At 35.8% G+C, this 13,302-nt stretch overlaps 1 protein-coding gene across 2 annotated transcripts; it reads right to left on the reverse strand.

Annotated features, from left to right (window-relative positions):
- Positions 1 to 582: 582 nt before the first annotated feature.
- LOC106759594 lies at positions 583 to 6,097 on the reverse strand. Of its 2 annotated transcripts, none has more exons than XM_014642842.2 (5): positions 5,979 to 6,097; positions 5,390 to 5,542; positions 5,241 to 5,294; positions 4,964 to 5,015; positions 583 to 1,038 (listed from the first exon to the last, which is right to left on the reverse strand). In XM_014642842.2, the coding sequence occupies exons 2-5, from the start codon at positions 5,473 to 5,475 to the stop codon at positions 829 to 831; spliced, it is 402 nt and encodes a 133-aa protein (XP_014498328.1). In that variant the 5' UTR covers positions 5,476 to 5,542; positions 5,979 to 6,097; the 3' UTR covers positions 583 to 828. The 2 variants fall into 2 exon arrangements, with proteins under 2 accessions (XP_014498328.1, XP_022635474.1); XM_022779753.1 differs by lacking the exon at positions 5,979 to 6,097 and adding an exon at positions 5,670 to 5,899.
- Between the last annotated feature and the right edge of the window lie 7,205 nt (positions 6,098 to 13,302).

Raw genomic sequence — 13,302 nt, forward strand, 5'->3', positions numbered from 1 at the left:
CACATAATGTTATAATGATAAAGAATTGGATGACAATGAAAGTTGCTGTATGATTTTGCAAATAAATTCACAATAGATAGTTAAATACTTAATTTGTCCATATAAGAAATCATTCAATAAAATCATCCTAACCCCAATCAAATGAAACAGGGATGATGATTTTCTCTTTTTTAGGAAGACTAATATAATTTCTTAGTTGTCATGTATTTAGTGATTAATTTTAATTTTCCAGAAGAATATTAAAAACATCAGTTAAAAATTGAGTAAAGTTATGTGATTTTTCTCGAGAAAAAAAAATCACTTAGTTCGTCTCAATAAAAAATACTGACCATTAATGATCCCATAATTAATTTACTCGTCTGTGACTTTCCTAAATTAAATTCTTATATTCCATAAATTGATTGGATTACAAAAATTAATCTTACACATTTGAATGTTATTAATGAAGAATATTTATTTAAAAGTAAGAGGATAATATATGATATTTTCAGGTTCTAATTCCAAATTTCAAATACGTCTTTATACAAAGAATATAAAGAAAAATTAAAAGGCTTTTGGCAATATTACAAAGTTAAAGAATGAGAAGTCAATTGAAAATATCTATTCAATGAAAATGTGATAATGTATTTAATTCTTGGCCTTAGAAAGACAAGGTGTGAAGAATAGTTATAAGTGATACAGAAATGTGACAACCAACCAAAAACGCCGAAATGGTATCCAAATAATTGTCGATTGAGTATTGTATTAGGAATGAATAGATAGGACAGAATGGATGATAAACTGCATTCTGTATTAGAACAAAAAACTTTGATGATAAAATTTGTTCCTTCATCCATTGCTTTCTGTATGTGAGAGGGAAGAGCTATTGGAGGCATGTGACTGAGAATTCTTGTTGAGGATGAAACCTTTACTCCCGATGTTCTTGAAAAATGTCATAAAACTCTTAACACCGTCATCTAGACCACTCTGTAGCATCTGAGGGGAAAACAGTTCTGGGTTTTCTGAACCTTTTTTGACCGAGATTACTGCAAAATTTATCTACAAAAAGAAATTGTGGAAGTGACAAGTTTGATGGATTACTAATATCTCAACACATTAACACTTTTGATTCATATCAAAATAGTAATTAGGTGAGGCTATACAAATTACAAAAAGTAAAATTAGATACACTAAGGCATTTTCACCAACTGTGTTCTGACCACATTGCCTTTGCTCCCTGCATTTGGTTAAATATTAAAAATAAAAATTTGTTGAAAAGTTAACGGTTCTTACTCCTGAGAAATACAAACAAACTATTTAAGAAGTTATCATTACTGATTTACCTCAATAATGAGGTTAATCAACACTGGAAACAAAATTTGATTTAACAAAACTAACATTTCCGTTTATCATATATACCAAACAATTTCAAACTTACAATCGTTACACGATGTTTGATCCTCTCTATTTCTAAAACCTATTCAACTATACATCATAAACTACAAAATAGTAATGACTTTAAAACAGCCTCGTCTTTCATAGTTTCTATGGGTAGGCTCTCCTCTTTTATATAAGAAAAAACGTTGATCACTAAGTTGTGGTATTCAAAACATGTCCTGTTTGATTAATATAATGAAGCTTGGAAAAGTAAATTATGTTATGCGTTGTGGGTATAACAAAAGGCATGTAGTTCGACGTTGCTTAGTTTCCACACTTTCAAAAGGTTTATATACAATGACTCTCCATATACCTTCAAAGTGGGTAGCAAAGGAGGTGAGTCTTGCCTGCATGAAATTGTGGGCCTCATTTGGGGTTTTTGTGCATGTTTCAATTCATTCTCTTGCTAATTCACCCCTGCATGTGTGATAAGTAGGTCCAAGTCCTTTTTGCTGCTTGGTTTAATTATTTATTTTCCTAACTCATTCAGATTTCCTATTTTTTTGCCTAGTGAATGTTGGACCCTTGGCTTGAGGGAATTTTGGCTTCCATGTTGGCTTGCAGGTTCCGTGGCTTCCATGTTGCCTCCCCTTTCTCCACAACATTCATCCTTTTCTTTTGTAACCTAATGGGGATTGTGTGGGTCAAGTCTCCACTTCATGTAAATAGGCACCTCTTCTTGTAAATAGGCACCTATTCTCTATAAACACAGCTTCACTATTCCTCTGCTCTCCTCCCACTTGGGTTCTACTCTTTGGTGAGTGCTTGTTAGTTTTGTGATTCTCAATACCACTCAAGAAGTTCCTATCTGTACGCAAGTCTCCTATAGTACAACAGGAACCTCATGGGTGGTATTCTAAGGAGAATCCAAGATAGGAGAAGAGAAGAAAATGAGTGAAAGCGTGATTTCAAAGAAGAGGTGAGGCAAGTATTTACAGGGGAAGAAAAATTGACTTACAGTCACACATTCCCACAATCCCACCGTGTCAGGAAAGGGATGGATGAAGATTGACGAATAGGAGGGGTCAACATTCACACAGAACGTGCAATGTCCAATGTAAACCATTCAAGGTTCAATGGTGAGACGTGTAGGGCACGGCCCCCGAACGTTCACATAGCCAAAAAATAAGGAATCTAGATACGGTTTTACAGATTTATATTAACCAAAGACAAAAAGAAAACAAACATATAAATCAAATGGTAAAAGGATCTGGACCTCCTTATCACACACACGATCAAGGGGGGGGGGGGGGGGGAACCAACCACAAATTGAACTGAAACGATCACAAAAACTCCAAATGAGACCCACAACTTCATGCAAGCAAGCCCCACAACACTTGCTAGCCACTTTGTAGGTATATGAAGAGTCTCGGTATATAAACACTTTGAAAGAGAGGAAACTAGGAAAAATGGGATTTGGCACCTTTTGGAATAACCAAAATACAATAGTATTCCCATCAACTAATAGTCACTCTTGTAGTATGGTAACATCATAGTGCATTAGATATGATACTTTGATAGGATAGGGAGGGTTTATGAGAGGAGAAAGAAGAGTATGAGAGGAGATGAGAGGAATTAACGAGACCTAACTGTTTTAACAGTTAAGGGAGGCGGGAAATAAACACATATAAATAGAGCTGATGTATCTTGTACAGTTTTTTAGTTTTTGGATTCTTTGTAAAGACAAGACTCTTTTATCCTGTGGAGGGAGGAATTGGACTCCCTTGAAGGTGTTGGGATTGTACAGTTGGGTGAGATATCAATACAGATTCATTCTTTTTTCTATCCGTGTTCTTGTTTGGTGTGTGCGTGAAGAGTTGAGATAGGTTTCACATTCAGAAACCTATCATACTTAAACAAATAGAGACAGCACCAGCGGGTGGCCAATAGGAAGAAGTGTGAATTCGAGAGAATGCAAATTAGATACTTGGGGAATCTGATTTCAGAAAAAAAAGGTGGAGATGGACCATGAAAAAGTGATGGCGGTCTGAGAATGGTCAGAACCCAAAACCCTTAAAGCTTTGAGAGGGTTTTTGGGTCTTACTGGGTACTATAGGCATTTTGTGAAGGATTATGGGAAGTTGGCACAACCTTTAACAGAGTTGTTGAAGAATGGATAGTTTGTCTGGTCGGCCCAAGCTAGTGCAGCCAAAGCAAAGCTAAAGGAAGCCATAACCACAACACCGGTATTAGCTCAGCCAGATTTCAACCAACCTTTTCACATTGAATGCGACGCATCAAAAAGGGGGGAGGGGGGGTTAGGCCCTGTCCTTGCCCAGAATAAAAGACCCATTGCTTTCTTCAGTAAAGCCCTGTCGGAGGGGTCTTTGAGCAAAATGATTGATGAAAAGGAACTTATGGCCTTGGTAATGGCAATCCAATCCAACATTGGAGACCCTATGTCCTTGGTCAGAAATTCATAGTACACACTGACCAGAGGAGTCAGTATCTGTTGGAGCAAAGAATCACTACACTGCAAAACTGGATAGCCAAGCTTTTGGGATATGATTTTGAGATTATGTACTATCGTGAAAGGGGGAAGACAGGGGAGAAGACGAGAAGGAAATGAGGGTGGTAGTGCGGCCCTACTGGCAGAATTTCCAGGAGGTTTTGAGGGAAGTTGAGGAAGATGAGACACTCATAACGGTGATGGAGGACATCAAAACAGACCCCAATTCACAGCCTGCATTTACTTTAGAAAATGACAGGCTTCATTATAAAGGGAGGCTGGTGCTGTCAGCCCAATCAGCTTGGATTCCCAAGCTCATAGCTGAGTTTCACACTCAGAACACAGGAGGACATAGGATATAGAGGGTTTAAGAGAGGAGAAAGAAGAGTATGAGAGGAGATGAGATGAATTAAGGAGACCTAACTGTTTTAACAGTTAGGGGAGGCGGGAAATAAGCTCATATAAATAGAGCTGATGTATCTTGTACAGTTGCTTAGTTTTTGGATTCTTTGTAAAGATAGGACTCTTTCATCTTGTGGAGGGGGGAATTGGGCTCCCTTGAAGGTGTTGGGATTGTATAGTTGGGTGAGATACCAATACAGATTCATTCTTTTTGCTATTTGTGTTCTTGTTTGGGTGTGTGCGTGAAAAGTTTAGATAGGTTTCACATTCAGAAACCTATCATACTTAAACAAATAGAAGTAAAGTAATTCAGTCTTTTATACATATGGCTAGTATTTTATCATGAGTCAAGTCTCAAGTGCAATGAATTTAACAACCTACTTGACGATCATGATCCTTGAATCTTGATCCTATATGCACATTATCAGTTACATTTTCAAAGTCATGCTTGCAGTGTCATTGAAAAAATCCACCAATTAAGAATATCAAAGACAATCACTGATAAAACTTACAATGAAGGAATAAAGACAAATATTGGAGCAAGGTATAAGAAGAATAAATCAACAATAGGCCAGCTAAAATCAATATAAACAATAACCCGATACGATGATAAAATCAAGAAAACAAAAATATATTAAAAGAAGTAAATGCTGGGCTAAGAACAAAGTGATGACAATAATCAAATCGTAGTCATACTGATTGTGAGGCCTTCTGCACCAAGGCTTTGGCAAGTGGCAGTATGCAAAACCTTCAGACAGAGAAAGAAAGAAAAATAATTAGCAAGTAATCAAATATAAAAAAGGTTTTTTCTTGCTTATTAGCTTATCTATAGAATTTCCTTTACTTTATGCATTCCATAAATTATAAAACTAAGCAGCAGATCGCACACACAGTTCTTATAAAGTACATCATTGAATTTTTGTGCATTCAGGAGCCACATAAAAAGGTTTAATAGAAAAGGGAAATATCTTACATTCCTCTGCCTCCATCAAGTGCTTCCTCTGCTGGGTCTTTCCACTCATCGATTCTGTTTAGACAAACCAATATTTGAAAAATATAGTAGGGGACAACATTAATACATATGAAAGAGACAGAAAGGGACAGATTGGGGAGAGACATTACACCCATCCATAGCGGCGGTCAAACAGAAGCTGCTTAGAAGATTGTCTGGAATTTGAAACATTGACTCTTGAGCTTGTGGATTCCATCTTCCACACTTATTTGCTAGACAGAGAGAATAACGAAGTACGTTCGAGTTGATAACTGGAAAAGAAGCTATAACAACAAAGAATGTAGACAGTCAGAGATTCGTTTAAGATCCAACATAGAGGATATTTTGTATATTTTGATCCAATCTCCAAACATATATCAACTTAGCAAAACTTTACTAGGGTTTATATACAACTTCATCGGACAATGATTATTGTTGCCACAAACAGCCACATTTGTCCCTAATTTCTCACAATTTCAAAAATTGTGATGAAACCTTCACCAGTGGGGTTGCTATATAACTATTAAACCAATCTAAGAATCACTGAACATTCAACTTTGAAAACCTTTTAACACAAACGACTTTAGTGTACAAATTTTATACCCTCAAACAGAAGATAAATAAGGAGAATACGTAATCAGTGACATTTCCAACCGTGAAACTAACCCAGAAGGTACCACAAGTAGAGGAAAACGAAAATTAGACAAGGAAATGAGTTACCTTAGGCTAAAAACTGAATCTTGGAAATGGTTATGGCTCAAATTAAGGATTATGTGGATGGTGTGAAGAAAGAAATGAGTTTGTTCGAAGCTGAAGTAGAATAAGTAAAGAAAAGATAAAACTGCATACCATGTGTTCTTTTCCTTTTTATAATTTGAATAAATTAATATATGAAATAAAATTACATTTATCATAAACAAAGTGTAATATATATTGAAAAAAATATTAAATTATACACTTATAATTATTCATCAATTAATTTTGGATTAAATATGCTTTTAGTCCCTTAACTATCACACGATTTTGGGTTTAGTCCCTACTCGAAACATTGATTGCTTTTAATCCTCATAGTTTTGAAGATGTTATAAATAGTCCCTAATTTTGGACGGCGTTTTTTTGACGTAGCTAACGGTCAGTCCATGTCTCTTGCCATGTATGAATTTATTCTCTGACACGTTTTCCTTTCTTTTTATTCCAAATTTGCACTTAAGCCCCTAATTTCTTCAAATTTCTTCCATGTTTACACTTAAGAAGGAACATTCGCAGTTAGACACCGCAATTAGATTAACTCATTGGTAGTCATCTCCCAGTACAGAAACATTGAAGGCGAAACCCAAATCGCCGTTCAACCTCCAACGCAAGGCCGCCACACCTACCCTCCGAGACGCAACAAAAACCCTAAACCAACCACCTGCAAACCCCAAACAGAAGTGCAATCGTCATCTCCTTCAAATCGCGCCGTCATCATCGATTTTGTTCTGTTCTAAGGGAATGGTCAAAAAAAAATAAAATTACACTTTTTGCAAGCTCTGATTATCAATCTTCCATGGACGCGTTTCTCATTGAAAAATTGACTTGTCCCATTGGAAAGGGGTAGGTTCTGGGAGAACTTGGTATGGAAAGTTGTTTTTGTTCTTCTAGACATCCTTTTCAATAGAAAAAGTAGGTTTTCGTATCGGCAAAGGTGAAAGGATGAGAAAATAAGGTTTCTAAAAATTAAGAATAATATATTTATAAAGTTGACAAGGAAGGCAAGAAAAAAGGAATAGAATTTTTGGCGTGAAGAAAACACGCATAACTCAGGAACTGGTTCTTCGTCTGCTTCTGCTTGTGTTACATTTCTGCTACAGAAGACTAACTCATATCACATCGTAGATTAGAGCCACAAAGCTCTCAACTTTTTGCCACAAATGAGTGACCCCAAATATGCATATCCCTACCCTGCTCAAGGACAAGGTAAATTTCTATTCTTTTTTCTCTTTTCATTATGCCCAGAGAATCGTTCTTAGTTACATGGAAGTGGATCCTCTGCAGTTTGGAAAACCACTGCACCATGATTGCGTTGTAGAAGCTGACAATAAAAAAGATCCTCTGAATTCTGAAACAAGTCCAGAGTTGTTTTTCTCTCATGTGGATCCTTTTTTTCTTCTTCCTTTTTCCAGATTTGGTTTTGTGATCTTCCACTATGCATCAATCTTATTTTATATTTTACTTTATGGGGAACTTTTGTTGGCAGGGTAGTATCAAGGTCCTCCGTTGATGGCACCACTGCAATTTCCCCTCTTTCCATTTTCTCTGTTTCTCTGCCAGTGGCTACAAATTCCTCAGCAGATCATTATTGTGGTTCTTGGTGTTATAGTTGTAGAACAAGAGATAAGAAGGGCACTGACTCTACTCTCTTCAGCAGCAACGTGGAAGATTAAGGTAACAAAGAAACTCCTAGCAAAGAAGTTAGGGGCTGAAATGTAAACAGTGAAAAAATTAGGAACTTGTGTGCAAATTTGGAATAAAAAGAGAAGAACATGGCAGAGAATAAATTCATACATGGCAAGAGACATGGATTGCCGTTAGCCACGTAAAAAAAAAAATTAACAGCCGTCTAAAATTAGGGACTATTTATAACAGTTTCAAAACTATAAGGATTAAAAGCAATCAATGTTTCAAGTAGGGACTAAACCCAAAATCGTGTGATAGTTAAGGGACTAAAAGCATATTTAACCCATTAATTTTTTTAATGGAAGACGAAATAACTAAGTATATTTAAAATGATTTGAATTTTTCTTTAATGTATACAAATATTTTTATATATATTTAATAAGGAAGAAACTAATGTTTGGGTAAATGATAATTGTGAAAAAATGATATCAAATGAAAAAAATACTTCAATTTTAAAAATAATCATTTAAAATAAAATTGATAAGATAATATTTTAAATTATAAAAATTACTTTTTAAAAATTTAAATTAAAAAATATATATACACAAAAAAGATAAATTCCTTTTATATAATTATATCATTATATAAATTATTATTAAATAAGAAATATAAGGTTGAAAAAGAAAAACACATAACATGTTATTTGTACTTTCATCTTCTTCTTTGGTGGATACAAGTTCTGGATATAATATCCTAGGATATAATATCCAAAGAAAGCAGTGGTTTGCTGGGTTCTGGAATTATATGGAATTAGTCTATTGAAAGGAGAATCACCATTAAGACTGACTTCTTTTAGGTGTTGTTTCGATTGCATTTTATAGCTCTCGTTCAACAAATATTTTTCGAAAGTTCCTTAAGTATAAATATGATTTTGTTAAAGCAATTGTCTGGAGGAATTACTTGCATAGGACGGTAGACAATAAAAATAGAGACCAATGGTTGTCCTTTCGACTTTCTCTGACTTTCTTGATATGAGAGTATTTGTTCCAGTTCTGATCTCCACCAACTAATAGGACTAAACCATTCCAGTAAAGTCCAAACAAATACTCATGCTTGAGAGGATTTGTTAGGATTTGATAGGCCTTTATTGTCTGTAAGGCTATGGGAGTGGGATGTTGTACTGTTTTACACAAAATGGCCCATAATGTGGGTTCACAAAGATCCCATCCAATGTCACAGAATAAATCAAAGATATTTCCATTTGGGTTTGTGGGATCAAAAGCACTAGGAGAAACGACCTTGTATCTCAGTGTCTCATGAAGGAAAAAGAAGTATCTGGATTTAGCGTAGTCTGAGATATCTTTTGGAGATTTGGGAGATAATCCAGGAGGATAAAGCTTCTGAGTTTTGGCATAATTAGGCAAAGGTTTTACCATGAAAATCAATGGGAAGTTGTGAGTCTTGGTGATCATCTGTACAACTTTTGTTGGTTGAGATAGAAAATCTGGAATGAGATTTTTGTTGCCTTTGATATGTTTTACAATGAAATCATATCGAGAGAACCAATCCTTTAATCTTAATATCTGAGGATTTGGAGGCATCTTGTTCTTAAATTCAAGAATCTTTGGGAATGAGGAATTGTCCATCTGTACTTCAAACTGGAAACCTCTGAGGTGGAAATCAAACTTTTTTATTTCGTTTTTTACTGCAAGAGCTTCTTTGTATGTGGTGTGATAATGGACCTCAGCCTCTTTAAATTGTCCGCTTGCATGTCCACAGTAGAACTTCTTTCCATGAATTTCTTTTATCAGGACTGTTCCCCAGTATTTATCACTTGCATCAGTTTGGAGAATTTTGTTCCCTTCTCCAAGGATTTTAAGAGCAGGAGGATTTTGGGCTATCCTTTTTATCTACTGTATGGCTTCAGTTTGCTCTATTCCCTAAGAAGGGGGATTCTTCTTTAGTAGTTTGGAAATAGGGCTGGTATATTTGGCAGCTTTTGGAATGAAGTCTCGGATGTAGTTGAGGATTCCTATAAACTGTTGAATCTGTTTCATGGTGAGTGAGTGATTTGGGAATTTGAGAAGTTCTTCTGCTATGTGTTTTTGTGGCTGATAGAAACCCTTAGAAAAATGCATTCCTAGAAAATCAATCCCAGATTGTGCCAGGTGATTTTTTTTTTCAGCAAGCATTATCCTATATTGGTCAGCTATATTGAAGAACTGGTCTAGTAATCTCCTATGGGTCATAATGTCTTTGGAAAAAAGAAAAATATCATCAATGTAGATGATAGCATTTTCCAAAATTGGTTCAAAAATCTTGGTAATGGCTTTTTGAAATAGAGAGGCTATGACTTTGAGACCAAATGGGAGTACTGTCCATTGGTATTGGGCATTAGGTATACAAAAAGTTGTCTTATGTCTTTTAGAGGGATCAATAACTATTTGCCAGAATCCAAATTTTAGATTAAATTTTGAAAAAATATTGGATTCTTTCAACAGGACAGAGAGAGAAGAGGCTTTGGGATAGGAAATTTATCATCTTGAAGAAAATGATTTAGAGGTTTATAGTCAATCACTAACCTCTTTTTTCCTCTTACCCTTTCTGATCTTTCTTCCACATAAAAGGCCCGTCATGCCCAGTTTGAATGTGCTGGTTCTATCAAGCCCTGTCTTAAGAGTTCTTGGCATTCTTGTCTAGCCAATTGCAGATCAAATGGTGTCATTCCAGGATGTGTAGCCTTCGTAGGATTAACATGTTACCAATAAGGGAGTATTGGTAAAACCTGAAGATGAGTTTTGATGATGCTGCAACTTGTAGATTTTGAATATAGTAGGAAAATATTTAAAAAGCAACTTGTAGATTTTGAATGTAGTAGGAAAATATTGTAATATTGTAATTCTCACTGATATAATCGATTATGGTCAAGCTATAATCGATTATCACATGTTTTTGCACTAGAATAATCGATTATCATGAAGCAATAATCGATTATCACAAGTCATATTTGAATAATCGATTACCACTTCATATAATCGATTATCACTTTTTGAAAACTCTGTAACGGACTTGAATAATTGATTATCACTTACAATAATCGATTATTCATGGCAGTTGGGAGCTGACCTTTGGCATTCAGTGTACTTGGCTATATATTTGGATTTTGGAGAATTCAGAACTTAACGTTTTTGAACTGAGAAAGCTTGTGAGAACACTGTGTGTCAGAGAACGTTCTTAGAGAGCTTTTGTTCATTGTTCCCTTGCTTGGTTTTGTGAAAGGAGAGGCTCGCGTATCGTGTGTCTATAGTCGGAGCAGACTCTCTTCAAGTTAGCAAGGTACTCTGCCTGGTCTTGTGAAAGGAGAAGCTCGCGAATCGTTTGTTGATTGTCGGAGCGATTCTCTTCAAGTTGGTAGAGTGGTTCTTTTCGTTCTAAATCTTGTTCATGTAATTGTAATCTGTAAAACTATTTTTAGTGGAACTGTTAATCACTCTTTGTAGTGATTAACGACTGGACGTAGATTCTGTTGAATCGAACCAGTATAAAAATACTCGTGTGATTTTTCTATTCCCTACACTTATTTTAATTAACGCATATCAATTGTTTGGTTAATTTTTTGAAAGAAAATTACTTTTGCTTAAAAAGGGCCAAATTCGTTTTAACTGTGACCGAATACGCTTTACGCTCTCTGTGTTTTAATTCCGCTGCGAAAATTACCCCCTCCGATACCGTCATAACATCCTCATTAAGTTTGAATGGGAGTTTAACAAAGAAGTTTGGATTTTTTCCATAATGGTCTAGGATGTGAAAATCCTCCATGGTTATCAGCCATAATGAGAGTAACTTCTTTTTGACTTGTTCTATTTCTGGAGAAGATGCTGAGAGAGAGAATAATGTAGAAGTTTCTACAAAAGGTTTGAACTCTCTTTTGTATTTTAGACCAGTGGGCAATATCTGCAACTTGTTTGCTTTTGAGAATATGTCCATGCATATCAACATATCTTTGCCAGGAAGCTTGTTGCCTATTACTTTGGCCCATATGATGTAGTCAGAGAAAAATTTGATTCCAATAAAGGTTTTGGTGTTGAGCTCAGTTTTGAATATTTTCCCATCATCAGCTATAAAAAATGATGTTTTCTTTGACCAGAGTTCCTCAGGAAGAATGTCAGGATTAATCATAGTTTTTTATGCTCTAGTGTCGATGTAAGCGATTGCTTTGACAAGCTTGTTGAACTTTGTAGGCAAAATTTGAACCTCAATATTGAGATGGATTGAGGCTAGTTATTTGTTCTGATGAGAAAATAGGAAGTGATTCTTCTTCAGAAAATTCTTCCTCAGAAGAATTTCTTACTGCAAAAACTGTATCTTCATCAGGGAAAGATTATTCTGAATACAATGATTTAACTTCTTCATCCCTAATCTTTAGGGATGTAACAAGTTTAATGGCCTTGTCTGCTTTGTTAGGACAAGTTTTAGCAAAGTGTCCTCTTTTGCCGCACAAATAACATCTTTGTCCTTGGGGCCTTTTCCTGAAATTCCTTTTCTTAAAAAACTTGAGATTCTTCTATTTTCTTTTGTAAGGCTTCTCTCCCTTATTTTTCTTGCCCATCTGTACTTGTCCTTGCATTTTATCTCTAAATATGATTTTTTGCAGGCTTTTCAAAATTTCCCCTTATAATTCATCAAATCAGAGAAATATTGGTGTTGCCTACATAGTTTATCAACATCCTCCTTAGTTATTTGGTGGATTTGTCCCATGGTCATGGTGGAGAAGTCTTTTTGAGCTGTCATGGTCATTTTGTTTAATTCTGGTTGTAACTGGGCTAGAAGGGAGGCCACATAAGTATTTTTGAGACTGACATCATTTGCTCCACTTTGCAGATAAAATCTTTGTAGCATTCGTTTGAAATGCTTATCTAAATCTTTCATATTTATGGAGAAACACTTCATCTCAAAAAATTATTGTCGCATCTTCCTGTCAATGATGACTCCATCTCCAATAAATTCTTCATGGAGGGCTCCTAAGAATGCAGTAGTTGTTCCTAAGTTATGAAATTGGTCTTGCCGAACTGGTCCTAGGTTGTGATACCATTCCTTCAGAGTTCCAGTCATTCGGCAACAAAATTCTTCTATGACTTTGTAGGAGTCTGAGTCCTTGATGAGTTTGGTGTCCAGTCAAGCTCCAAACTCAATCAGTCTGCTCTCCACTGATTGGGAGGAAGATAATTTATGGAAAACCATGGCCCACTATTGGGTTTGGAGGGATTATCTCTTAAGGGTGGATCAATTTCTTCAGGAGATTCATATATGGGTTCTTGTCTTGTACTGGAGCTTGTTGTGTTGGCCATGAATACGTTAGCATATTCATCAGAAAACTCTGAATTACTGTCAATAATTCTCAATGCTACCGTCAGAAGAAGTGTATCCTGAAGAACTTATGCTGGTATTTCCAATAGTGAATTGTGAGTATGGGTCCTGGGAATCCTAGTATTAGAAGTGAGTTTTAGGCCTAACTCAACCCCACAAAACCGGCTTGTAAGGTGAGGTTTGCACCTCACTTATATATTATAATTTGGCCTTATCTCTAGTCGATGTGGGACTTCCAACACACCCCCTTCACGCCGAGGTATAGACATCTCGTGCGTGATAGTAGAAATTGGGTGGTCCA

Source organism: Vigna radiata, chromosome 4 (assembly GCF_000741045.1).
Source record: "Vigna radiata var. radiata cultivar VC1973A chromosome 4, Vradiata_ver6, whole genome shotgun sequence".
NCBI classification, from domain to species: Eukaryota; Viridiplantae; Streptophyta; class Magnoliopsida; order Fabales; family Fabaceae; genus Vigna; species Vigna radiata.